The 26,957-nt window shown below is 51.3% G+C and overlaps 2 protein-coding genes across 2 annotated transcripts; one reads left to right on the top strand and one right to left on the bottom strand.

The window, feature by feature from the left end:
• The first annotated feature begins 547 nt into the window (after positions 1 to 547).
• On the top strand, positions 548 to 10,679 carry ZSWIM7 (zinc finger SWIM-type containing 7). The gene is made up of 5 exons (XM_018076797.1): positions 548 to 649; positions 2,420 to 2,441; positions 5,161 to 5,263; positions 9,708 to 9,812; positions 10,376 to 10,679. Exons 1-5 carry the CDS (start codon positions 574 to 576, stop codon positions 10,490 to 10,492), a joined length of 423 nt encoding a protein of 140 aa, XP_017932286.1. The 5' UTR covers positions 548 to 573; the 3' UTR covers positions 10,493 to 10,679.
• Positions 10,680 to 11,237: 558 nt separating this feature from the next.
• ADORA2B (adenosine A2b receptor) lies at positions 11,238 to 26,325 on the bottom strand. Its single transcript, XM_008930464.3, has 2 exons — positions 25,702 to 26,325; positions 11,238 to 14,892 (listed from the first exon to the last, which is right to left on the bottom strand). The coding sequence occupies exons 1-2, from the start codon at positions 26,271 to 26,273 to the stop codon at positions 14,199 to 14,201; spliced, it is 1,266 nt and encodes a 421-aa protein (XP_008928712.3). The 5' UTR covers positions 26,274 to 26,325; the 3' UTR covers positions 11,238 to 14,198.
• Positions 26,326 to 26,957: the final 632 nt, after the last annotated feature.

Genomic DNA, 26,957 nt, shown 5'->3' with positions numbered 1-26,957 from the left:
CCCTCACTGGAGATACTCCAGAACCGTCTGGACACAATCCTGTGCCATGTTCTCTGGGGTGGCCCTGCCGGAGCAGGGGGGTGGGAGCGGACGAGCCACTGTGGCCCCTTCCAGCCTGACCCATCCTGTGGCTCTGTGACCCGGGGTCGCTGTCCCAGCACGGGTGGCTCTAAATAGCCCCGGGAGCCCCTGGGGACCGCAGTGCAGAGCAGCCATTCCCTGAGGGATCCTCCGGGGCAGCCAAGGCCGGGAGGGCTGTGCAGGGAACCGGGACACTCCAGGCACAGCCTCCCCCTGTCCCCATCCCTGTGCCCCCGGTCCCCTCCTTGGGACCTTTGTGTGTGCTTGTGGGCATCTGAGAGACCCGCGTGTTTGTGAGGAATCCTGTGTTCCCAGAACATGTGAAAAACACATTTTACAAGTTGCTGAGGATGCCCTTCCTTGGCCTTGTTGCTGGATTGGGATAGAGCACTGCCTGGATACACCCTCCTGGTTTGTGGGATCCACAGTGACCTTAATGATTTCCCACTGTCTCCTGTTCTCGCTTCCAGGGATGAGTCCAGTGCCAGTGGGATGGGCAGTACCTTGCCAGCAGTAGCAGAAGAGCTTCTGAAAGAGATCAAAAAGGCTTTTCAGGAGACCTCACACGGTATGTAAAGGAAAAGCAGGATGAGCCCAGCAGGCAGTGGCCAGTAATGCCACTGTGAGACCCAGGCAGTGATGAGGGTCTTTGGCCACCCCTTGTTTGCATCCTCTGCAGACCCTGTTGCCTCAGGGATGGGCTTCACCTTTGTATCCCTCTGTGGAGACAACACAAAGGGATGTGAAGCACAGATAATGGGGAGCAGCCCCTTCTCAAAGTCAAATTCAAAAATTAGATTGGTTGGGACACTTCTTTTGAATGTGGTACTTAAGGTAATGCTGCTTCTTAGATCTTCTGGTGGATGTGGTTGCACTTGAGGGACGATAATTTACATCCCTCTATGCAGGAATTTTGCTGTGCCTTCTGTAATGCTGCTTTTAATTTTAATTTCAAAACTGGAGTTGAAAGGGAAGTCTTCATAAACCTGATCCCATTGCTTGACTGACCAGCAGAGGGGGATGTGTTGGTGATCTCAGGGCAAGGAACAAACTTCCCTTTGCTTGAATGAAACAAGCATAAGCCAACAGTGAAATCCTGGCCAATTCCAGCAGCTAGTTAAGAACAATTACCTTCCCTGCACTTTGGATCACTGACTGTTTCTGTAATCTGTGCTAAGAGAGTATTAATGTTTGTGTTTACTTGATAAGTAGCACAGAATGGCTCTTCCTAAGGAAAGTGTCTGTTGAAGGAATATTTTTAACTGCACTAAAAGCAACCAAATAAGCCTTCAGAGAAGTGTGTCTGAGCACTACGTGGGAGTGAGGAATGGGCAGACACTTACTTTCTAAACTGTCAGAGTGACCCCAGTGGCAGCTTTTTGGAACACTTGCAGCATGGCTCCTGTCAGGTTAGAGCAGATCCAAAATCTACACGTGACTTTTAAAAGAGCTTTTTAAATCCTGTTGTAAATTAAGGGAAAAAAAAAGAAGTCAACATTCCTTTGAAGGTGTATTTCTCCTTAAAGCACAATGGTACCAAGGCACACACTGAGACAGAGCTGTGGAAACAAACTGATCAATCACTTTGGAGAATTAAAATAAAGTTGGAAAACTCAAACCGGCAGTGCAAGTCATAGAGGATATTTTTAATTGTTGGAACAAAAGATTTTAAAGTAAAAAAATCCAGATCTTCCAGTGGGATATGGAGACATAGTACATTGTGTCCCATGGGTGATAACAGAAAGATCAGATTGGACAAGCAGAGCCTGAGCTGTTAGTACAACAAACAGACTGGGTTTTTTAAGTGTAACTTTCCAGCTTAACAAGAAGTTCCAATAATTGAAGACATGATGTTTCTGTGTGCTGCATTAAAAGCCATAAACTAGTGGTGCCCTGCAAGTCTGTGCTGGGAAAAGAACAACATTTTTAAAGTTGAGTTCTCAACTCTTGCCAAAAGAATTTCAGGGGAAACAATATATATGTATATTTTTAACCAACTCCTTAAAGTGACAGAGTAATTTGTTGAGGCCCCATGGCTTTTATTGTGTGCTTTTAAAAGTAGGATATCATAAAAGAAAGTACATGTGGGCTTCTGCATTTCTTTTTAAAATTAATCCCTGGGGTTGTGATTGCTGTACTTGGTAAGTGCCTTAGCACTACCATAGCAATAATTTTGCTGCTCCCTGTTGCTTTTTTGGTGGCTAGAGAGGATGGTTAGAGCCCTGCAGTCCTGTGTGGCCTCTGGGGGTACCTTAGGGAGGCACTGGCCTCCCTGTGATACTGTTTCTCACAGTAGGGAAATTCAGCAAAATCACGTTTCCTTTTCTTTTTCTTGCAGTCCCTGATGAGCTGCTGCTGGGGTGAGTATCTTTTGCTTCAATTCTTGTCCCAGGTATCCTGAAAGGGCAGTTGGTGATCAGCTCTCATCACAGCACTGCTGGTTTTCTCCTGTGTTTGACCACGTGCTGCATGAAACGTGTAACTGCTGCGTGGTTTTGCTGGTGCTGGAAATGCAGGTTCAGAGAGACCATCTCAAGGGTTTTTCCAGAAATTCGTGGAATTCTCTCTGTGTCACTACATCTCCTGTAAGAACCTGCTCCAATTTAAACCCAGGATGTTTTAACCTGAGCTCTGAGTCCACCCTCAGATGTGGAATGAGTTTTCTGTGAGAGTGGACTGTGCTTCAGGGTGACTCAGGTCGCTGCATCTCACTGTGTCCCCATCACTGTGAGCACAGCAGCACCCTGAGGTCAGTTGTTCTGAGTCATGGGCACGTGTGATAGAAAGGGAGAAGTGAATGTATCATCTCCCTGCACGAGGGAATTGTTAACCTGAAGATTACCCTGAGAGGTTTCTGCTGTTCTCAGGTCAGTGTAATCACCCTTGTGTTGATTGCAGCTTGTGAACATTTCAGTCGTTCCCAAGCAAGTCTCCTAAGAGATCCAAGTTTCACAACATCAGCCCTCACTAATTGGTGTTGAAGGTGGAGAAAAGGCAGTGTCACAGTGAAAAGAGACTTTTCAGATTTATCTTTAAGTGTGTGTTCCTGCCTACCAGGAGAAGAGATCACCAGGAACCCTTTCAGGCCTTAATCCCTTTGTGTTAAAGTTGTCTTGTGAAAGGTAACACTTGTGAAAGGTGTGCTGGCTCCCCCTCCTGGGACCAAAACGGCCTTTGAAGGGTGGGATTAGATTTGACAAGTCTCTTTTTGTTTCCTTCTCATCACAAAAGAAAAGAGAAATAAAGAAATTCCCATGTTAAGTTTAATAAGGGTCGGGTGGTAACTCTTGGCAGTCAGATTTCCATCAATCCCCTGTAACCACCAGATCTGAAGTATTCTGATTTAATTTCTGAATCTCTTCCAAATCTCTGAAGTCCTTGAAGTCCTGTTAAACTGATCAAATTATATACATGAGAAAAGAACTCCCTAAATTTGAAAGAGTTACTGAAACTCATTAAACTCAGCCCCTTCTAGTCCCAGGCCTAATCATTAAGGAATGTCTTACGTTAAGCGTTCCCCCACCCACCTCCTCAGCCCTCAGATGAAGCCAGTCCTTATTGCCTTGAGTTTGTGCAACTGGAGTTTTGGTCTTCCTGGAATCAGTCTGTCTGCTTGGCTTGTTATCAATGAGCTTGACTCAGAGGTGTAGGTCAGCCTTGCTGGGCTGCCAGGGCTCTGCCTTGGTGTGTCCTCACTGGAGCTGGAAACGTTCCTCCTTCTCCTGCTCATGTTTTGTGCTATCTTTTCATCACTGCTGATTTTCTTCTTGTTTACCCTTGTAACTAATCCAGACTACACAGATTTTTCTCAGCGGATGAAAGGTCTGCAAAGTTAACTGAGTTGCCCCTGAGCAATTTGGAACACGCTCAGAGCAGCTGGATTTGCAGGTCTAGAATTACTTTTAAGCCCACAAGCTGTCTGGACAATAGGCTAAAGGTGCAGATGTCCATATTTAACATACAGCTTATCATATACCCATGCAGGGCATCAGCAGGAGATAAATCCTCCTTGCAGGGATGTGCAGGGAGTGTGTAGATGGAAGTTGCTGTGCCTTAAGGACTCACAGCTCTTTATTTTCCACTTGCTGGTGTGGAATTTTACAGCAGGAAGCACAGCAGTGGCCAGACAGAAGTGAGTGCCTCTGTGGGGCTGCCTCCCAGCACTGAAGCCAAGGTGCTGGGAGCAAACCTGGCTTAGCCTTGTCTGTGCCCCATCCCAGGCACTCTCTGATCCATAAATGCTGGGCAGTAGTGCATTCCTACCTGGAAGGAAGGGGAAAGGGGTTTTAGGGAGAGTGGAGGGACATGAGCACGTGCTGCCCCTGGGTGTTTATCTGGGATAATTTTGCTGTCTCTGAGCCCTGCTTGTAGCTGGATTAGAGATGTAAAACTGCTGCTATCTGGTGGCTCCATGTGCAGTGGAGTGTCTTACGTCATTCCCTGATAGTTTCCTGCTTCCTCTTTATGCAGTTTGGTGGGTAGAGAAAGAATAATTTATCCCTCAGTTGTGACTGTGATAGAGGAGGCTCCATCACTACAAAATGACTCATTCATCCTCCAGGGTTTAAACCAGTTTCCCTGGGACGAGGAAGGAGCCCCATTGCTGCACTTCCTATTGCTCCAGGAGCTCTGTGTCATCCTGGCTCTGTCCTTGCTCCAAGGCATGATGTGTGGACCATGACTGGAGGTGGGATTCAAGGCCAACTGATCAATCACCTGATCCAGGACAGCTTGGATGTACAATTAAGCTGTCCCAGAGCACAAGCCCCTTTTCCCTTTAGCAAATCCGGCTCCCTGTGCTCCAGTGCTGCTCCCAGTAAAATCCCTGTTTATGCTTGTTGTGCTCAAGTGACAGTTTCACAGTTACTGCAGCAAGGATAACTGGGCTCTGTGTGTGACACTCCTGTTGTCTGTAACCTCAGCTGCATCCCCTGGGATTTCCTTCCTGCAGCTTCTCTTTGCCAGCATGTCTTATTTTGCTTTGGCTGCAGGCTCCATAGGGCCACATCCATGGACTAGGGCTAAGCCAGGTGGCCTCTTTTTGTGGTGTGACCTAACTAGAGACACATTCTCTTTCAGGCTGAGGTTCATATTTGGCCCATGTGCTGTCCCAGCTTTGGATTTGGTGGATCAATGTTCTGTCACCCGAGTCACGTCCCCCAGTGGAAGGACCCTGTACCAGGTACACACTCCTCTCCAGCCTTGCTTTCTGATGCTTTCCAGCTGGCACGTGAGCCAATACTTTCCTGACTTTGCAGAACATGGAAGGGCACTTGGATAAACACAGAGAGAATATCAGTGTTTTACAAACTTCAGAAGTGATAGTGGAGAGCAGCAGCCACAGACTAGAATTAGAACAGCACAGTACACTGCCATCTTCTTTGTGGCTCCCAGCCAGTCAGAGACAATTTATGTGTTTGTGGGTGTTACAGTCAGAAGGAAGTTTTCCAGGGATTGCTAATTTTGCTTTATTACTCTCATCCTATGCAACAAAGGAAGTTCTTCCTCTTGACCAGTTGTACACAACAGAGTGTTATCTGCCATCACTGCGTTGCTTTCCCTGTTGCACACCAAACCTCTTGACCTCTGCTTGGCAGGAGGATCCTTGCTGCCTGGGAGGAAGTGATGCAGGCCAAATTCCGTGGGTTTCATTCTACTTCACTTGTAGCCAAATCTGTGAATCACAGAAACATCTTAATAAAATGGCATTTTAGGGAGAAGAGCTCACCTTAGCCCTAAAGATCAAACTCCTCTTACAGCACGGGATGGGAGGTGGAGCTGAGGCTCATTAGGTGAAAAGAGGAGCCTTTAAGAGATTTGGTGGAGCACCCAATTCCCACTTAGCACTCCTGACCCCCTCAGGTAGCACAGCCCCTCCACTGCTGAACCTGGGGCTGTGCTTTTCACACACCACAGAAGGGAAATCTCTTTGTTCGCTGTTACAGCAGCCAAGAGGAACATTTCTAAATATCCTTCTCTCCTCCAATGGAGGTCCTGAGATGCTCTGGGGTCATTTAGGGTGAGAGAAGAGCTGTGAAGTCAGGCCTGGGTAATGACACAAACATTTCTCACATGTTCAGGGCTTGCATTGCTTCATTTGCACATCGAGTCTTTATCGCTTCTGGGGCCCTGGAGAGAGCACAGCCCCTCCAGAGAGTCATGAATCATAAACATACAGTGCTCAAGAACACAGCCTTAGATTTTAATTGAGGGCTTGCCTGTGGGTATTTGATAAAGCCTAAGAAGCTCTGCTTCCAGCACCCTTAGACAGCAGCTGCCTCAATAATTAATTGAACGCTCAAAGGCTTTTCCTTTTTTACTGTTGCCTGTCTGAATATGCCACTGGGCAGAGAATGGTCACATTCCCTTTGCAGAGCTTTGTCAGGCCGTGCAGGCTAAGGCAGAGCTTTGCAGGGCATTGATTAATACCTACTGATGGCCCCAACAGCTGGATCAACACACTGAAAGAGAGCAAGTGTCAGAACTGCTCTCCTCCTGCCTCTGCAGGGAGAGGGAGCCACGGGCTCCCCTGTGGAGAAGGAACCCCGGGACAGGTAGGTCAGGGCTGGTCACCAGGAGTTAATGCAGGACAAAGCTGTAGGAAGCAGCCCCTGCCTGCAGGTTCCTGTGTGCTTCCCAGCAGCATTCCTCTTTGGTGGAGCCTGATTGCTGATTAAGGCCACACTGATGAGTTCATTAGCAGAGGAATCCGGAGAGATATTTTCTCTGGGGGTGTGAGGTTGGTCCCATTGTGAAATTCTTCCTCAGCAGCAGCTGTCTGAGATGCAGAAACAAAGAGCAGAGCCTCCCTTGAGGCCACTGGCTGGAGCAGTGACAGGAACACAATCTGGGGTCAAAGGAACCGAAACTCTGGGTGGGACACTGCACTGGAGAGCCACTTCATTTGTGTGTGTGCTGTAGACATGCAGCCCAGCTCTGTGCACTTGGGGAGAGGGGGGCATCCATGGCTGCCCGGACACATCCACAGTCATCCCTTTTAATTACTCCCCAGAAAGTCATCTCTGCCTTTTGCACCCAGATGTGGTTGAGCTGGAATGTGAGGTGGTGCTTTCACTTGCAGCTGGATCTGGAGAACTGAGCTCTTTGAGGCTGGTCCTGTTGTGAAACTCCTTTGGGTCGTTACAGCCAAATCTGAAATGTTGATACTTCCATATCACCCAGCACATCTTAGGTAAAGCTTCAGGGGAAGAAGACTCTGCTCAGACAGGCCCTAGGACTGCAGCCTGTAGTGTAGGCAGCTCTTGCCCTCAGGAGCTGAGATGAGAGAAGAAAGACCTCTCTGTCAAGTGAAAGCTATGATTTGGGCTGTAATGCCTGGGCATTAATGCCCTTGCTGCTTAATAGAGGAGTAGCACTGATGGAGTGTTCAGGGGCTGATGTTACCTCAGAGTTGTGATCATCCCAGGAGAGCCTGTGTGACACCTGCCTGTGCTGCAGACTGAATCCAACCCATGTAACTCCAGCTCAGGGATAAATGACCCTGACCTGCTGCAGAGATGGTGGATCTGGCTGATGGTGGAGCTGTGCTGGATTTGGCAGAAGTGCAGAGTGGTGACCAGGCAGCATTTGGGGCTCCCTTTAGCTCTGCCCAAGTTGCAGGAATGCTGAGCTGTGGAGTGAAGCCAATGAGCAGGGGGAGAGGCAGTGCTTTAGCCCTTTTGCCAGCTGCCACTTGCATTGCTCACATCCTGCACTTTCATGAGGTCCTTCTCTTTTATGTCTTTTTCCATTCATTTCCTAGAACTGTGTGGGGTTTGAGCATTGGGCCCTGGCACAGACTGTGGTGCTGCCTGTCTCTGTGTGTGCTGGTGGCAGCAGGAACTGCCACGGTGCCTCAGCTGACCCTCCTGTGTCCCCACACACCGGCAGGGACACCACCAAGGGGATTTTTCCTCATTGTGCAGCCAGCAAATGCCTGGAGATGAGGGTGGCAGAAGGAAATCTTGTGGCATCTCAGGGCCAGGAGAGCACCCCCGTGCCTGGCTGGGCTGCAGCTGGCCAGGAACAGAGGCACCTTTCTCTCTTAGTCTTTGGATTTTAGATTCTGCCTTATTAGGCAGAAGCTGTGTTCTGTTCTTGCCATCTAGGTCAGGATGGGGGAACACTGAGCTCAGCCCAAATCTGGCAGTGTCTGTCTGTGGCTTCCCCCCCTCCTCAAAGGAAAACACTTCTGGAGGAAAGGCACCATCGGAATACTTCATCTTGGAAAAAACAATCAAAGGGGCTAGAGGAAAACAAGCTTATCACAAGTGAAACAAACTCAGCCTGGACTACAGGGTAAAGGCCAGACTGAAAAAAGAGTGGTTTCCACTGGAATGGGAATGTGTCCCGGATCTGCTGGGACTAAGAGGGATTTTGAGGCATAGAAACTTTTGTGGGAGAGCCTAAACTGGATGTTACCTATTGGGCAAAGGGTGCAGAGAGAGCTTCAGGGGGCAGGAGAAGGTTCCCCTTGCAAGTGCAGCTCTGGACTGGGAGGGACAATGTTCCTCTGGAGGGGCTTGGAGTGCCAGGGATGTCCTGGAGGGGAGCAGCACTCTGCAGAGCTCCACTGGCTTTGCACTTTTTTGTGTTTTTCTTTGGATTTAGGTGTATGTGAGCCACAAATCTAGCCAGAGTCTAAAGCCTGGTGTGGGAGAGGGGTGTGTTGTGCCCTCAGAGTCTGGGGGGTGCAGTGTGCAGATCCTTCCCCTGCCACAGGAGAGGGCAGAGCAGTTGGCCCTTAAAGTAGCTTTCTAAAAGCTATTTTCCATTCTTGAAGAAAACAAAAGAGAAATAATAATCCATAGGCTGGCTTTCCTACATCCTGCAGTCAGCTCCAGCAGCTCACAGATTGCTTGTCTGTTTATCTGTGCTGGAACAAATGCTTCCCTCACCCATTTGCCTGCACCCTGTGCCCCTGGTGCAGCAGGAATATGCCTCAGGACCAGCCTGGCAGGGGAACAGCATGTGGGAAAGGGAGGCAGTGCTGTTCCCAAACCAGAGATGGAGCAGGGAGGCTTCTTCTCTGGAGACTTCAACTTTGTTTATTCAGACAAATCTGGATTCCAGTAGCTGCAGCTGGTTTTGGGAGCAGAACAGCAAGAGCCTTCACAGCCTCCAGCCACTGGAGGTGGTTAGAAAAGGAAAGGCCTCACTGCAAGTGCTCCCTGCTGCTCTGCTTCCATCACCAGGCCCGTGCTGGCTCTGGATCCACAACTGGGCTTTGTGTGACAAGGGAGTCTTTTTCATCTCCACCAGTCTGCCAGTACTGGGGGAGGGAGCTCACTGGAGGGGCTGGCAGCTCACAGGGAGATCAGGGATGGTGCCACTGCCCTTCTCCTGGTCCCTTGGCAGCAGACAAGTCACTGGAGCTGGGGGTCTGTGCAAGCAGAGGTGCAGGAGCACTTCCTTACCTGTGGGGAGAGAAGCTTGTAGAGAGCATGGGGAATCTGAGGAGCCTCAAGGTTAGCTGGGTCACTGCAGTGTTTGGGGACACTTGTACTGTGACACCTGCCAGCTGTGAGCTGGGAATCATTGGTGGGAGGGCTCAGTCCAGGTCCAGGTTGAGTGAGAGAGTTTAAAAGGGAATGCTGCCTCTGACCCTTTGGCTGCCTTTGTTTTAGGTCCTTGGGAGCTCAGGCAAACTCTACACCTGCTACAGCTCCTGCCACTTCTGCACATGTCCTGCTTTCGGGTTCTCTGTGTTGCAGAAGAGCGTGAGCCTTCTGGTGAGTTCTCTGCTTCAGCCTGGGGCCGGGACAGGGAGCAGGGGAGAAGGCTGTGCTCTGCTCCATGAGCAGCCTGAAAGTTCCAGGGGAGCAAACACAAGTGTTGAGTTGGCCATGCAGGCTGAGCCTGACCCACTGTGTGACTGGCCTCTGAGAGCTGCAGCTGGTGAGGGGACTAGGGCTGGGGAGGGCTTTTGTTGTTCATGATGCACTCCTGCTCCGACTTTCAAGAGATTTATAATCCCCAATCTCCTGGGACAAGGGCTTGTGCCACTAATGGAACTGCCACATGGAATCTGGCTGATGGAGGGGTGCAGTTCACCTGGTGCCAGTGAGGGAGGGCTCAGCTGGCTGCAGTTGTGGGGAGGGTGTCAGGAGCCAGGACACATTTCTGTGTCACATCCCTGCGTTACATTATCCTGGTGGCAGAACTGGGGCAAACAGAGCACCACCTGTGCCAGGGCTTGGCAGGCCAGGAGGGGACCATGTGGTTTATTAGACCCATTCTGGCCAGGATGGATCCCTGGTCCAGGCAGAGCACGACATTCCCGTTAACTTTGCAGTGCAAACACATACTCGCCGTCTACCTCAGCCAGGCCATGGGAGCCTGCCAGGAACTCACTGTCTCTGAGGAGCAGCTCACAAGCATCTTGCTGGCTGAGGAAGAGGAGGAAGGATGAAGGATTTGAATCACATGGGGTTGTACTTTCTGTGTACCCTCCTGGAGGTGTAGCTGGCATTTTTCATATCTGCAAGGCTGTCAAATGCTCGTGGTGGCTGGCAGGTTTCTTACTGTGCTGCAGCCAAGCGTGACATTAATTAGCAGCTTTGCACTGATAAATTAATTAATAAATGTTAAGAAGCCTGTGTTGACTTCTGTTTCATTAATTAGGCTGTTCTTGGGATTTCTGAAGATGTTTTAACTAATCTGTGATATCGTGTGCTTGTGATGTGGGGATGCAAACGCTCCAGCAGGTCTCTTAGTGATCCTCAAATTAAGGAGCTGCTGTGGCTCTTTGCAGGTGGCTGCTCAGAGCAATTTCTGATCCATCACTGTCAAACCTGTACCAGGGACTAGGGCAGGGGGCCCCCAGCACCTCAAGACTGATGACAGGTCTGTGCTTCTGCTGTAACACAGCATCTTTGGAAGCATCACCCTGGTTGCTGTGCTTTAAATTGATCCTTTCCAGAAAAGTTGACCACCTCATGCTGGTGGGCAAGGCAAGGCATGTCAGGTACGGGGGGAAGGACACTGCTGCTTCCCAATCCACACACCAGCCAGTGAGCTGGGAACCAGCTCCTTCCAGCTCTGGCTCCCTGCCCACGCCCTCCTCGAGTGCAGTGTGGCCTCGTCTGAGACACCATGTGAATGCATCACCACGAGAAATAATGGGGCACAGGCTGAGCCAGGTTGTGTGGGTGGTAAATTAAGCATTCTGTATGTAAATAACAGTTACTGCAAATACAAAATCTGAGCAACATGAGGAAAACACATCCATCTATGTACATCAGAGCAGTGAGGAGTGACAGCTGAATGGCTTCAGCTGCACTCGCTACAGAAAGTTCCTCGGCCATTTTTACTTCACATTTTTATAGAAACCTTCAGAGCTTTTTTTATTTTGGGGGGGGGGAGCAAGGGAAGTGTTCTATTTGTATTTTGCCTTGAAATGTCTTTGGCTCAGATCCACAAAGACACTCACTGTGCCTAATGACTGTGGTGACCTGGGCCACAGTTAATGCCTGGCACCCCGACGGCACAGTCGGACACACCGCACCCGTCTGCAGGAATCCTGGCTCATAAGAGGCAGGTGAAGGTAGCAGTCGTGGATGCTGAGCTGCAGTGCAAGCTGTCACATACAACAAGTGTCCTGGGGCCTCCTCTTTTGGTTTTACAGCACTGGGAGTTTCAGTCCGTTTGTGCTGTCCAGAGTTTGGTTCGTTTTCAGCCAGCAGAAGGGAGAGATTACGTCCTTTGTTGTGAGAATAAATGTGGCTTGCATCCACTGTGCAACACTGCCAGACCTGCAGGTGAAACCCTGCTCGTTCCCAGCCGTGATTAACAGAAGGAACACGGCCAAAGATAATACAGAAGGGAAGGAATGAGCGGAGGAGAGAGTCAGACCCTGCCCAAATGGCAGGAGGTGGCTACATGTGTCAGCTGGACTGTGACCAAGGCAGATGCAGCAAAGCTGAATGGGGCTGTTAAAGGAAAAGCACTTGGGACAGTAACTTTAACTGTTCAGATTCTTCTTGGAAATGCATATATCTGAGATACTGAGCTGTAGCTAAATTTGGACATTGCATAAACATGTACAAACCCATTCAGAGCTTACTGGTGATTCACCCAGGTTTGGGGTTGGCTCTCAGGGCCGAGCTGCTACACACGGTATTGAAATCCATCACTCCCAGGGAACCATTCCCTGGGCATGGTGGGCCCTAAGTCATTCCTGCAGCTGCTGCCTGCAGGTCTTGCCAGCTGGCAGAGCAGATGCTGCAGGAACAAGATTTCATCAGATCAGCTTTTCAACTGATTTTACACCGTATTTGTCATTATATTTGCCAGAGAAGTTAAATTCTTGGGGTCTTGTATTAACCCCCTTTTAGTGCAACACAGATAACAAAAAATATATGATTCAAGTACAATTTTTCAGGGACAAACTGCCCATCATGCATCACAGTCTGTCCACTGGACCTCTTCTTCAGGAACTGGCTGTGTTTAAACTTCCTTCCCTGCAACCTGGCTCCAGAAGTCCTGCTCCCTCTCTCTCCCTGCATGAGTTACTGCTGAAAACCACATTTAATACCAGTCCTTGCACTCCAGCTCCTCACCAGTCGCATGGTGGTGCTGCTGGCACCGAGTGCTTCGGAGGGAGATGGAACCTTCAGGCAAGACTCCCATTTGTGAGAGGGCCACAACGTGATGGCAGGTCTGAGCTAGTCAGGAGCAGCTGCATCTCTGCACCACGATCAGCTTGTTCTTCAGAAATTACTGCACTGCTCTCTCTGCCTTTGTCTAGTTTTGGGTATCACAGTTACACATTAAATTGGTGCAGTAATTACTGAGCTGTGGTTGCAGAGAGTTATTAACCTGCAGGATAATTAAGACTGCTCTGCTGCTGAGTGGGCTTTGGACTCACTCAGAGTGAGGGCCAGGACACCTGGCCAACTACAGAGGCCAGGCTAGACAACCTGTGAGAGCTTTGCCAAAATCAGGTCACAAGCCATGGCAATCTAGCTTCTCACACACATTAGCACTTTAGCTCCCTTCCTGTCTCTTTTTGTTACTGATGCAGGTCAGCATTAGAAAAAAATAAAAATATAAAAATTACTATTAAAACAAACAAACAAAAAAGTATTCACAGCTTCTGGGGGTTACAGGGCTGCAGAGGACACCCAGCCAGATTAAGCTTTAGGGACCAGGTGAGCTGCACATCCAGCTCTCACAGCTAAAACCTGCACTTCTGGAAGCACTGCAAGGATGGCAAGTTTTGACTTGGGAGCAAAAATCTGATTGTAGAGGTCATGTCACCAAGTCAGAGTGGCACTGACCTCAGTGACTCTGGATCAGACCAGCCAAGATCACTGGGGCACCTCTGCCTTCTGCATTTTGACATCTGGAGACAGACCTGAAAGCAAACCTGAAGCTTTGGGCTGCACAATCCTGTAGACCAAAGTGATTTAAAGGCCATGAGACTGCTGTTCTAAAACCTTGGTCTTTTCTCAACTCTTTCAGTAAGTAGGGTTTTCATGCTGGGGCCAGAAATAGCTGGCCAGTTCTGATCTGATTTTCCCATCCACACAGTCCCTCCCCTCAGAGCCTGGAACACAGATTCCATTTCACACCAGCAACTGGGCTAAGTAAGACTTTTTCCCATCGGAGAATACTAGCTGCATCAAACAATTGATGGAATAATTAGGGTATTAACCAAAGAGCTGTCAAGTATGGACTTAGAGAACAACTCAAAAACAGACACAAAATTATTACTCCTAAATGAATCAAAATATTAAAAAATAATAATAACAATAATAATAATAATTAAAATAAAGATCCTATGACTTGACATGAGCAGCACAATTAGGGGAAACACCCCCAGCAGGTGAGTCTTTCCCCAGTCAATGTCCAACCTGGAAAGGAAACACGACAGTCACCGGCACTCCCACCCTGGGGTGATGGTGGAGGGTGAGCTGCACTCAGTGTCCCCCGTCAGGTTACTCCCCCACGAGGCACTGTGTTAATTACAAAAATAAAATAAAAAAGACAGCTGCACAGCTGCATAGTGGTCATCTCTGAGCACCCCCTCGGGGCCCGCCGTGACCGCTCCCGCAGGCACGGGGACGGGGAGCGCTGGGCACGGGCTGGGAGCCCCAGGAGCAGGACCTGCGGGGTCATATGGTCACCGAGGCCATGGGGCAGTTCATGTTGGTGACAGTCAAGTGCTGGTTGTTGTCAGTGGTGCCCTTGGGGAAGTCGTCCGTCTTGCAGAGGATCTTGGAAATGATCTTGCGGAAGGTGTAGCGGAAGTCCCTGATCCTGTAGGCGTAGATGATGGGATTGATGACGGAGTTGGCATGGGAGAGGATGATGGCCATATACATCACCCACTCGGGCTTGGATTTGGAGAAATCCTCGTGGAAGAGCGTGATGCAGTTCAAGATGTGCAGGGGCAGCCAGCAGAAGGCAAAAAGTCCTACAATGATGGCCAGAGACTTGGCCGCGTGCACCTCCTTCTGCAGCGTGGTCCTGGAGTTGCCCATCAGTTCGATCTGGTGCAACTGTTTGCAGGCCACCATGAATATCTTGATGTAGATCCCCAGCATGATGACAAGTGGCAGCAGCACGCAGCCGAAGAAGTTGAAGTACACCATGTAGCTCATCGTGACCACGTTCTCAAAGAGGCAGGAGATGAAGCAGCCGTGGTGCTCCGTCCCCACATCAGCCCCTGTCTCGTTGGTGGCATTGGGACAACCACTCATGGCTTTATTCCAGCCCATAAGTGGAGTCAGTCCAATTCCAAAGGACAGCAGCCACAGCACGGCGATGAGTCCTCTCGCCCTCTTGCCAGTCACCAGGCTGTTATACCTACAGCACCCAGAGCAAAACCAGGATAGAGACATTAAATAAATGAGCACTGGTGACTTCCCTGCTGTTAAAGTCATCAGCACTTTGGCTAATGAGACAAAAGCCACACCCACACCCGCACAGGAGCCTCACCTCAGTGATCACTGGAGGGGGTAAAAAATCTCACCTGTGCTCTCCACCTCCACAAAGTGATTTGGGGGGTTGACTCATTTACTATTCCTGAGAGGCACCAGGCTCTGCCCCAGCCCACAAACAGCCTTCAATAGGAGGGAAAGGTCTTGGAGTCTTAAAAAAGGCTTTATCATTGCATGAGCCTGAACCACCAATTTTCAGGAGGGCACGAACAGGGGAAGGCTCACTCTCTAACTGGTGTCCTCTCCTGCCCTAAGCTGCCACTGCTCGCACGCCAGGACACGCTGCTGGGCTACACCAACACCTGGGCTGTCCTCGTCCAGCTGAGGCAATGCTGGTGCTCAGATCTGCACTGCAGTACCACATGTGTTGTGGAGAAGCTCTGCTGTGGCTCAGGGACAAGTTGATGCAGAGCTGAGGGGTGCAGTCACACACTGCCCCACACCTTCCCTAACCCCACAGACTGGGTGTCCTCATGGCCCCTCCAGCCCCCAAGATGCTCAGAGACACAGAGGTGGAACCTAAAGCAGCAAAATCAAGCTGGTTTGGGTGCAACCAGAGCAGATGCCAACATCAAAGCATCAGTTGGATCACTCTTTGGAGAGGGGAAGGAGCAGTGGCTGCCAGAAAGACAACATGAGAAACCCATTCCTGTCCCCTGCACAGCCAGTCAGTGTCTGCTGGCTCACACACATCCCCTCCTTCCCACACCCTTCTCTCAGTGCTTGTTTACTCTGGCTTGGCTACCCTGCTCCTCCTTTGCTAAGAACGTTTGTTCTGATTTTCTTCCGGCCCGTGAGGCAGGGGAGGGTTTTATTCCCACAGAACCACAGCTGTGCCTGTGAATCACAACTGCAGTCGGCTCCTGTGAGCCAAGCTCCCGCTCCTCCTGCAGATACAGAGACAGGAGGCTAAAGGGAGGGGTCTGCCAGGACATACCAGGGGGCAGAGAGGGGCTGGGGAAGCCCTTGACTCCTTCTTCAGGCACAGCCAGGGCTGGCTGGGAGGATGCAGGAGCAGCAGCCACGTTTAGGCGTTACTGAATTGTGACCACACACTGTGGGTGGATGTCTAAAGGGCAGGTCCAGCCACCGAGGGGCTTCTCCTGCACTTTTCTCTCATTATTACTAAGTTTCACTACTTCAGAAGATGAGAAGGTATCAGATAGGGCATCAGTGAGGCCAAGCCTGTTGCTTTTGAAACTCTGTGTTAAGTTTTCAGAAACTGGAGCCGGTTCGGGGTTGCGGGGCCTGAAAACATTAAGAATTGATTCAGAGCAACTTCCCAGAAATCCAATCTCTTGGCAAAGTCTGAATCTGGAGCTAGAATATTGGCCAGGCTCAATAAGTGCTGTAAAGGCACCAGGAGCTGCTGCTGTCCTGCAGCTCTGCACGTGGAAAGGGAAAACGGCAGCTCCTTGGCTTGTCTAAGCCATGCTCAGTTGATCTCTTCAGTTGTTCCTCTGCTCCATCCCAAAAACTATTGTAGTGAGACTGGAAAATGTGAAGGGACCATTGTCAGAAACAGAAACTGAGTCCAGGGTTTTGTGTTCTCAGGAACAGAAGGGAAGCCTCAGTGTGCCATGCTGAGGTCGGTGTCCACCGTGTCACTCCAGGCTGGTGACCTTCGGTGCTGCCTCTTCCTGACAACACATGACCCCAAATAAGGCTTCTTCCATCTGCTCTTCTCCTGAACTCTTCTGCAAGGATGAGTTGACTTGAAGGTTTACAAAACCCGTTAAGTAGGCATTTAATTTTCCAGTGGCTGTGACAGTGGCCTGTTTATTTTAGTGCTGCTCACCGTTCCTGGCACACACAGCAGAGCCAGGGGCACATTCAAGCAGGGGGCCCTCTGTGACAGGATGTAAAAATATTCTGGGCTCCCAGTCTGCAGCAGCCAGAGCTGAGCAGTGGGGAGGGCTGGAGGCCTCTCAGCACAGGGCAGAGATGGTGTTCACCTCAGTGGAGATATTCACAGTGAACAACTGCACTCCTCAGATTAGCTCCTTATTTTCACAGAATTTGCATTGCAAATTCCTCCCAGCATCTCTCCATACAGCTGATGGCAGGGACTGAGGGTGGTCACTGTTGTGGCCTCCCAGAAGGGTCTGTGCAAACCCCTGGTGGCTGAGCTGCCAGCCAGAAAAGGCCAAGGTGGGAATAGCCTGGAATTGCTCACTGGTCACCTTGTTATTACCTTATACACTTATTTGGTGGGACACTGCCTGTATTGCCTTAAGTGAACAGAAGTTAAGCATGTGCTTAAAATAAAGTGCATGACTGCCACCAGATCCAGGTATGAAGAGTCTCATAAGCCACACAACAGAGCAACCCCCTCATAAACCTTCATCAGCAGTGGGCAGGAGCTGTGAGACAGCTGAGCTGGGACTCAGCTCCTCCCTAAGCACTATAAGCATGGTCAGACAGTGAGGAACCAACAGATTTTCACACCTCTGAATGCTCCAGCAAACCTCTCCTTCATTCTCTTTCAGGCTTAATATTATTATGTAAAATACTACTAAAGTAAATTTGCTCACCTAAGTCTGCTCAACTAATGTATAACAAATATTGAATCACCTCTGTGTTTCTGCCTAGAGGCATCAAATGCTGTTTTAATGTAAATAACAGCTGAATATTTTAAAATGATTTATTGAGATTAAATAACTTGGCAATGCATTAGTTCCTTTTACACTGCCAGGCAAAGCCTCTTTACTCAATCACCATGAAGGTGCTAATTATGTCCTTGTGACAGGAAGAGCTGTACCTTGGCCACCAGTGTCACAGGCACAGAAGCCCCCCTGCAGTCACCATGGGGAGGTCACCCAAGCAGAGGCCCTGCTGCCCCTGGGCTCCATCAAGCGAGGAGTGAAAGCACCAGCCAAGGAGGAATTTGGCATTTGGGGTGATGGACTTGGGGCAGAAAACAGCAACAGCCTGGAATGGGACTGTTATTCCCACATTATTTATCTCAGAGAGCAGGAATGGGGGGCTGTCCTGCCTGTCCACAGAAGGGTGAACAGATCAAAACACTGTGGTGCCAACACAGCCACTCTCCTGCCCATCCTTGTCCCTGAGCCCCAGCCAGAGCAGGAGTTGCTGTGCTGCTCAAGGGCTTGGGGCTGGTTCTCCTGCTGCCAAACCCCAGAGCAGGATCAGCCTCCAGTGGGAAATTTCGGAGCTTTAACTCCCAACTCACACATGGCTTGTGCTGGGGCCACATTCCATGGGATGGGTGGGGAGACACAGGTGTGAGGGCTGTGCCAGGGATGCTGCAGTGGGTGCAGGTCCTCCCTGCACTCCCAGTGCCCAGAGCTGTGGAGGGAGCCCTGGGACTGGTGCTCCCCACTGCTCTCCCTGCCTCCCTCCCTGCTCTGCCCAGGCCTCTGGACACAGGGAGCTGAGCAGATGGAGTTGGCAGAACTCAGACCACGCAGGTGCTCTGATACGATCAGTGACAATTCACACACTTCTATTTTAAGTGTGAAGGGAAATACACAGACACCTCCATTCAAACGGGGTGAGAGCAGCTCGGCTGCCAAGCATTGTGTCCTTGTCACCTCCTCGCAGCTGTACTTTGCATCTTGCTCTTTCTTTTTTTTTTTTTTTGACCTATAACAGCACAAAATAAGCTGTGCTCTGCTCCACGGAATGGAGATCACACACCAGCTGAAATCTGCTGGCAGGACGTTTCAAATGAATCGTGAATTGCACCTTGGAGAGGAGGGGGGGGGGAAAGGAAAGAAAAAGCAAGAGCTGTGGAAGGAGTTGGCAGGGAGAGATGTGATTAGCGGTCACGGTATCAGCCCAGGAAGCAGGACATCTGTGTCTGTCCCGGCGCAGACAAATCACTTCCTCCCGCATCTGTCCCTATTGTCACAGGGACAGCAGCAGCACTCGGTCACTGTCACCACCCCGCCGGCGCCCAGGTGAGCACACAGGGGTCTGTGCAGGGGCAGAACAGCCAGAACCCGGCTGTGCTTCACGCTCAGCCTGCAGCACCAGGAATGCGGGCAGGAGGGACACGGGAGAGCCAAAGCACGCTGCAAACGGCACCTGGCTGGGTAATGCGGAGGATTAATTAGGGAAAATGCAGCTCAGGTGAGGAGCGGCAGGAGGGGACTCGCAGCCCTGCACTTGTTGAACGCTTGACAGCACCCGCGAGGTGGGGATGTGAGTGTCGTTCTCACCCTCACATCAGCCCAGCCCCAGGGATTTGCATTCGCCACCTCAGTTACTGTCTGTAGAAGCCACCCCCGGGCAGTTCTGGCCCCGGCAGGGTGAGAAAAGGTGACTGAAAACTGAGCTCAGGCACCGGGGGTGTGAGCAGGGCGGGCTGTGGGCTGGTGCTGGGGGGCTGCCAGAGGCACACGGAGCCCCGGAGCACAGGAAGGAACGAGCTTTGCTGCCTGCACGTGTGCAGGGAGCAGTGTGTGATAACGGTGTGATACCGGTGTGACACTGGTCTGAAGTCAGTGTGACACCCTCGTGCTCCAATAGGGTGTTTCTGAGTCCTAGAACACAAACCCCCAGTTTTCTCTGTTTGAGAGCTGAGCTCTTCCTCAGCATCACCCTCCTCCAGGGCTCAGCAGCCCGATGTTATCTGCCTGGTGGGGCCTGGGGCTGAGAATTTTTGTCACTCCAAAACCTCCCAGGCAGTCAGACCTCAGCTGTGCAGCACCAGGCAGCTGAGTTAAAGGCAGCTGTAGGGGTGAGATGGGGACTAGGATTCAGGGCCAGGTGTTTGGGTGTGATCCCCTGCACAGAGCAGTGGTGACCACTGCCCCTCCCAGGCACCCAGTGCCCTGCTCACTCAGGCAACAGGTAAGGGTGGGGAGGTGGCAGATTTCTGCTGGATCACCCTTTCTGCAGTGAAACAGGTGACAAGCCCTTCCCAAAGGCTCCAAACTGCTGCCTTTCCATCTGCCAGCCCCAGCAAGCTGCTCCTCATCTGCCCTCGCTGCAGAGTCCTGACCAGCCTTCCCAGGGGCTGGTGAACATGGCATGGCCAGCACTGAGCTCAGCACCACCCACCCACCTACCAGTGCCTTATCCCAGCTCCAGGAGCCCATCCTGTCCTTTCCTCCCTGTCCCTGCACCACCAGGTTTGACAGAGCATCCAGCCCACATTCCCACTGATGTACTCCAGGTTATTTGTGGCTCCTGCCCAGGCCTGATGTCATCCATTGGATTAGGAGATAATCCACTCTTTGGCGTGTACAAATTCCCTGAGTTTGTCATCTTGGACTTCGGGGGGGGGGACTGACACATCTGTAGGCACAGCTGGCATCACTGATTCCTGGCATCTTGTGGGTCAAATACAGTAACAGGAGTCCCCAAACCCCCCACAGAGTCACCACCCGAGGGCCGGGGCAGAACACTCCTAAAACACTCAGTTTTGTGCTCTGTGCTCCTTGCTCTGACAAACAGCAAATTTGTAAAAATCCCAAGCAGCAGCTCCATAATTAACAAAGCAAAAACTCGTAACTGCAAAGTAAAACAGTTTCTGTCTAAACGTTTTGGTTTCATACTTTCTTTTATGGAGAGGTCAGAAGATCTTCTGGATAAAAAGTCTGCCAGGTTGCAAAAGCTGCCTTTTTTTTTTTTTTTTTGTCTAAAAATTAACTTGTGTTTTTATAGATTGAGTTGGCCAAAATGGAAACAAGCTCCTAAACTTAAAGCTCTGGGTTCTGGCTCAGCCTGGAGACGGGTGCCCTCGGCCAACAGCCCAGAACTGAGGCTTTTGGCTGCTGCTCCCAAGCATCCCTGCAGCTCCTGGCATTCCTGCTGCCCCCCAGCTTCTGCAGGAGCTGCATCAGGGCAGAGGTCTCAAGGACAACTCCTTTTCCTGTCAGGATTTTTGTCTTTTTGGGAGGGAAGTGACCTCTGAGGTGCGGGGAAAAATATAAAGATCTGGGACATGCATTTTTAAGGAAACGAGGCTGCTCACAACTAAAAATAGCCGTGATTTCCCCTCTCCACTCCGTGGCCATGAGGGCACATGTGATTATTCCTGATGTTGTTATTGTGCTCTGGCTGCATCCAAAGGCCGTGGCAGCCCCTGGCTGAGCACAGCCCCCCACGTTCCGGGTGACACAAACTTCCCTAAAGCTGTGACAGCTCCGCTGCTCGAGTGAACACACCAGCCCTCCTGCCCTCGCTGAGTTTGTGGCACCTTAAGTTCATAAATCACTGATAACCTTGGCCAGGCAGAGCGTTCTGATGGATGGGGAGGCAGAGCATCCCCTGCTCTGGATTCAGGAATCAGGAATCAGGGCGGATCCCCCCGCGCTGCCCGGGATCGGGGCTGTGCGAGCCACACACGGAGGGCGGGACACGCCCGGCAGTTCAGATAAAGGGCAGTGCGAGGATTAAAGGAAATGAGGCGAGGGCAGAAGAAGGGAGAGCAGCTGCAGTTCTCCGTGTTCTGATGGCACAGAGAGTGGCAGGTGAAGACCAAGGGGATTTTCTCTCCTCCCCAGTGACTCCAGTCCTCCCACCTGCCGTAAAAACCCACCGGTTTGCTTTGCTGAGGAAAAAGCTGGGAATGGAAAGGGATCTGGGAATTCTTTGCTGGGGAACACAGAGGGAACCCCTCCTCTGCAGCAGCAGGGCACAGTGAGGGTATCAGACCTCCAGCATCAGCCAACCCACCTCTGGAAAGGATGAGAAAAGAGCAGCAACAATCCAAATATAATTTGTCCCCATGAGGACAGCAGGAAGGAGCTGGATTGTTGCCTTCACCACGTCAAGTATAAGAGGGGCAGCAGCTCCTGTGGGAGACTGGCAGGAGCAGAGACAGAGCAGGGCAGCACCATTAACAGATCCTGATCCCATTAACAGATTGTGAATCCACACATGGATGCTCTGGCTTCACGGGGGCAGCAAGGTGCAGAAAGGGAGAGGACATGGCCATGGATACCCTGTTCCAGTTCATGGCAAAGCTTCCCTGGAACATCAGTCCTTCACTCCTGCTAGGGATAAAGTTGAAGATGGGAGAGAACTAAATCCAGGGAGGAAGGACAAACACGAGATCAGCTCAAATCACAGGGAACTGGGGATAATTTTCCCTCCACAGGTCTGAGCTGGGATGTTTGCCAGAGAGGCAGCAACAGCAGCACCACACTCACTGTCCTGCAGGAGTTACCAACAGACAAGGGCAAACACAGCGTGAGGTTGTTCAGCATTTCACTCTCCTTTTGCTCTCTAAATATACAAATACTCTTCTCCCTCCCTAATTCCTGACACATTTGTTCCAGGCATCCACCCATACCTACAGTTATTAGCCATGCCAAGGGATTTTGGTTAATGCAAATAGAAGGAAACTGTTTTATTCCACCTACAAATCTTCTTTGGCTCGGAGCTATGGGACTGTGGGGCGAAATCCAGCCCCAGAGGAAGCCAGAGAGCAAAAGCCTCGCGTCGCTCCAGTGCCAAGCGCTCTGCAGGATGGATTTGCTGCTGCTGAGAGATGCTCCATCCCCTGGCTTGGATATTCTGCTTGGAGGAAGTGCTGTGGGGGAGTGAGCTTTTGTTGGGGTCGGGCTGGCAGGGGAGAGCAGGGATGGTGCTGTGTACCTGGGCAGCACAGGGACGGGCACACACAGGCGCCAGCACCGCCAGGTTGGAAGCGCCGGAGTCCAGGAGGGTGCAGGAAGCAAGGCAGGGTCAGAGCATGTTTGAGGACAAGGAGCTGCATCCTGGTGTGATGGCCAGGGAGAAGGGACCCAGGGAAGGGCTCGGAGCTGCAGCTGCACAGAGTGGGCAGAGTGGGCGGGGGCTCCTCCACAAACAGTAAATTCGTCGAAAACAAACAAACAAAATACGAGTTTCAAGGGACAGAAGGAATTCGTGGCTTCAGGTCAAATTCAGCAAATATTTTTAGCCAGAAGAGGGAGGGTTCTAAACCACCATTTTTAAATAAGATTTTTGTTCTGCAATTCTCCAGATGAGTTCCTTCCCCAGCGAGGGCGTCCCCATCTCAAAGAGCAGCACAGCCACATCAGAAGGGTTAAACAACTCAACCCAAAATCTGCCAGGTTGGTCAAGATCACTTTGTTTCACTGAAACCTCCAAACATTGTTGTTCCAGTTTGACTGAAACAATTTTCCTCTTCCCCGTGGGATTTTTTGGTTCAGCCACAGAACTGAAAAATCCATTATTAGCCTGGCTGTAATGCAAGTTCTGCTGCTCACCCCTGCCCAGCCTCTCAGCAGCCTCAAACAGCTCTGAAAGAGCATTAAATAATATGGCACAGACAATTCTTAATGTCCCTGCCGAGGTTTCCATGGGGAGCTGGTGATGCTCTGGATGTGACAGGGACACTTATCTGCTCTGCAACAACCACGTTATTTATTGTAATTGCTGGATAGGGCTGGGCACAAATCATTTTCTTAAATGTTTAATGCTTCATGGACTGGTATCAGCCTCTGCACTGGCCTCCAGAGTGAGTGTTTGAATGAGAAAAACTTTTCCTGAAGTCTCCATTCTTACAAACTGATGATCAGCTTTCCCTTCCCACAGCACAAACCTCCTTCCAGAAATGCCACGTGCATCTACCTGGAGCAGGTGGTGGGACAAGTTCCTCCCCCCTCACTGCCAGCAGTACCATGGAGCATCTCAGGAGTAACAGTGCTGATGAGACAGCTCTAACCAAGCCTTGGTTGGAAAACCCTGGTGGAGAAGTGCTTTGCCTGTGTAGTTTTATAACCTCCTCTATCCTCTTTTGATCTTGGCTATACAGCTAAAAACAGCCTTTCAGTACCAGTCCCTAAATCTCCTGTTGCCAAAGCAGTGGCCTGTTCACTGCCCCATGTTCCTCACAGGGAGAACCCCCCTCCTTTGAAAGGACTTTTGCTTGCTGGTCCCCTCTGAGAGCAATGAAATGAGCCTCAGTGCCAAGACCAAGTCTACTCCAAACTTCACACTTCACACAGCCTAGGATGGGACTGCTTGGTCTCCATTTGTGTCCAGCTAGAAAGCACTCATAGGAATAGAGATGTTTGTGCAAATGGAATAAAAGATCTGGGGTGAGATGGGGTGAGAAAGTGATGCTGGTAAAGGATCCCAAAGCAAGGCAGAACTGCCCTGGGATGAACTGCCCTCGTAGAGAGTCGAGCAAACCTGCTCGAGACCAGGAGTGGGGAAAGAAAAAAGAGAGTGGAGGAAATCCTTGCCATTTTGTCAGCTGGCAAAACCACTTTCCTTCTGCAAACCCATGAATGATCCCCTCAGAGCGTTCCTGATCTGCTGCTTCCCCTCGGATCCCAGCGGAGCACAAACCCCTCTCACAACATTCCGTTTCCTCAGCTGCACAAAGTGCTTGTGGTACAGAGGCAGAGCTGCGGCCGTGCCTGACAGCTTGTGGTACAAAAATAGAGTTACAGCCGAGCCTGACAGCTTGTGGCCAGGGCTATGACTAAACAAACTTGGAAAACCCTGACCCGCTCCCACAGCTGCTGCTGTGCTGCCGCCCCTCATCCCGAGAAAGCCCCAAACTAACTAAAGGAAGAGGCACCAAAGCATTATCCAGAGCCAAGGTGGGTCTGAAAGCCCAGTCAGGTGGCTGGGAAGGTCAGAGCCAGGGTTGGGGGTGCTGGAAACAACCTGCCCGGCTCCGTGCTGGGCTGCAGATCTGCCCCCACTTACTCTATGTGCCCCGGAATTTCCACACGCCGTGCTCCGGTGACACACCCAGCCACACACTTCCACTACCAGCTCTGATCATCTGCCTGGTGACTAATTCATATTTGCTCAATGTATGGGAGGTCTCAGATGCAAAGTGCCAGAACAGGTGAAGGAGTTTTTTTTAAAGTCATTTTAAGGTGAACCCATCGCTTGTGCAAGGGAGGTGCCAGAGACGAGCGGAATTCGGGAAAGCTGCAGCTAACAGAGTTCAGCTGAGGTCCCCACACCACATCTGCCCTGCTCCCCCACAGCCTCTGCTCCTGACCAGTCCCTGGAGCCATTCTGGACTCCCCAGGGAGTCCATCAATGTCTTATTCTCAGGGAGGGACAGATGAGGCACCAAGGAGACTGAGATGAACCAACTCGGGTCACTTGTAATGCAAAGCCGGGGTTTTGATGCACTTAAGCTTAAGGCAGCTGCTGCACCAGCTCACTGGTGGGGTGCCTGTAAGTTATATTCCATACAGTTTTCCCCATTATAATTCAATTTCCCACGAATTAGAAGGAAACCAATTAATGTCTTTGATGCTGCACTTGGATGGGAGTCTGAACTGTAAAATTCTGAGATCTGACATGTGAATCCTTTCTCTTTCCCTTTCACAGTGGGAAGTAGGAGAAAGAGTGGCTGCTCTTGTATTTAATTACCTGGGAGATGCCTGCACACCACAATAAAGGGGGTTGTATGAATACCTACATAGATGAGCTACAACTCTCCCAAGTGCATCATTAAAACACTCCACAGCTCCCCCAAGAAACCACTGACCCTCCCAAGAAAAACACCCTCAAGAAACTGAGCTTCCAGGTGTATTTTGAGGTAAGAGGTGGGATACTGATCCCAGTCCTGAGGCAGCTGAGTGCAAAACCTCTGTTATTTTCATCATCACCTGTGAGCAGCAAAATTCTTGAGATTAGAAGTTCTTGAACACTAAAACAAGGAAGATCAGACCCTGGGCTGTCAGGGAGTGGGGCTGCTGCATCCACTCCAGTCTCTTACCTCAGTGGGATCTTAATAGCCAGGTACCTGTCGATGGCCACAGCCAGCAAGCTGAAAATGGAGCTCTGTGTCAGCACCAGCACGAAGCAGGCGAAGAAGAGGCAGCTGTGAAAATCCACCTGGAACCCAATGCTGATAGTGATGGCAAAAGGGATGGCCAACAACCCCACGGCGATATCAGCCACCGCCAGGGACACCAGGAAATAGTTGGTGGCGTTCTTCAAGGTGCTGTTGATGGCCACAGCCCAGCAGACCAGGACGTTGCCAGCGATGGACAGCACGGCGATGATGAGCTCCAGCACGATGTAGGTGGTTTGCATAGTGTCCATGGCGAGAGCCGGGGCGAGGAGCAGGAGCTGCTCATGAAGGGAAGGGACTTTCCACCGGGCGCCTCCGCGCAGGTACCAACCAAGCCACGGGGCAAGCCAACGCCCATCTCCGGGCCGTGGGGGGCCGGAGGGGCGCGGCGAGCCCCGGGTCGCGGCCCCCCGCTGCCCGCACCGCCCGGCCCCGCCCGGCATCCGCGCCGGGGCTCCGCTCAGCGCCCGCCGCCGGGACCGCCGCGGGGCCATCCGGGACGGGACGGGCCCGGGGACGCCGCTCCGGGGGATGGTCCTCCCGGGGATGCTCCGGCGGGAGGTCCTCCGGGGATGCTCCGGCGGGATGCTCCGCCGCTGGCCGCCGCTCCCGCGAAAAGCCGTCTGCCGGCGGCGGCGGGGCTATTTCTGCACAATGGGGCGAGCGGGGCGGGGGGAGTGCGCGGAGCGGAGCCATTGGCCGGGAACCCGCGGGGAACCGGGACGGCGCCCCCGCATCGCCCGGCCCGGGACGGCTCCTCCGCACCCCCCGGCCCCGGTTCCCCACGCACCCCCCCCCCGCACCCCATCCGGCGGTGCCGTCCCGGGGCCGTGCGTGGGCGGCTCCCCGGTGTTTTCGGGCACACTTTGATAATTTAGGAGTAAAACGCTGCGCTCGCTGTCGCCAAACACGGGGGCTCGGGTGCCGCTGCTGCGGCCGGTGGGGACAGCGCAGTTGCCACACCAAAAAAAGTCCCCATCCCCCAGCAGCGCGCTGGCCCAAATGAGGGATTTCACAAAAATCCCGACAGCGCTCGGTCTGAGGACGGTTATCGCGCAACGGGACATTTCCTGATGTAAGAAATGGCAAAATACCACGGATTAGGAAATGCTGTTACTCACAGGGCTGCAGTGTTTGAGTTTTGGTCTAAGGAGCTTAGAAAAAATGCAAACCTGATG

This window comes from Manacus vitellinus, unplaced genomic scaffold, assembly GCF_001715985.3.
Source record: "Manacus vitellinus isolate BGI_N305 unplaced genomic scaffold, ASM171598v3 scaffold_32_pilon, whole genome shotgun sequence".
Lineage (NCBI taxonomy): Eukaryota > Metazoa > Chordata > Aves > Passeriformes > Pipridae > Manacus > Manacus vitellinus.
Note: the sequence above shows the minus strand (reverse complement) of the source record. Positions and strands in the feature narration are given on the sequence as shown.

What these genes read in the sequence shown, in the direction of transcription:
- ADORA2B (XM_008930464.3), bottom strand. Translation starts at nt 26,273, where the DNA reads ATGGCCCCGCGGCGGTCCCGGCGGCGGGCGCTGAGCGGAGCCCCGGCG. An exon ending in GCTATTAAGATCCCACTGAG is followed by an intron (nt 14,893 to 25,701) that starts GTAAGAGACTGG and finishes TGGGTGCTGTAG; the next exon opens with GTATAACAGCCTGGTGACTG.
- ZSWIM7 (XM_018076797.1), top strand. Translation starts at nt 574, where the DNA reads ATGGGCAGTACCTTGCCAGCAGTAGCAGAAGAGCTTCTGAAAGAGATC. An exon ending in TTTTCAGGAGACCTCACACG is followed by an intron (nt 650 to 2,419) that starts GTATGTAAAGGA and finishes TTTTTCTTGCAG; the next exon opens with TCCCTGATGAGCTGCTGCTG. An exon ending in CCTGATGAGCTGCTGCTGGG is followed by an intron (nt 2,442 to 5,160) that starts GTGAGTATCTTT and finishes ATTCTCTTTCAG; the next exon opens with GCTGAGGTTCATATTTGGCC.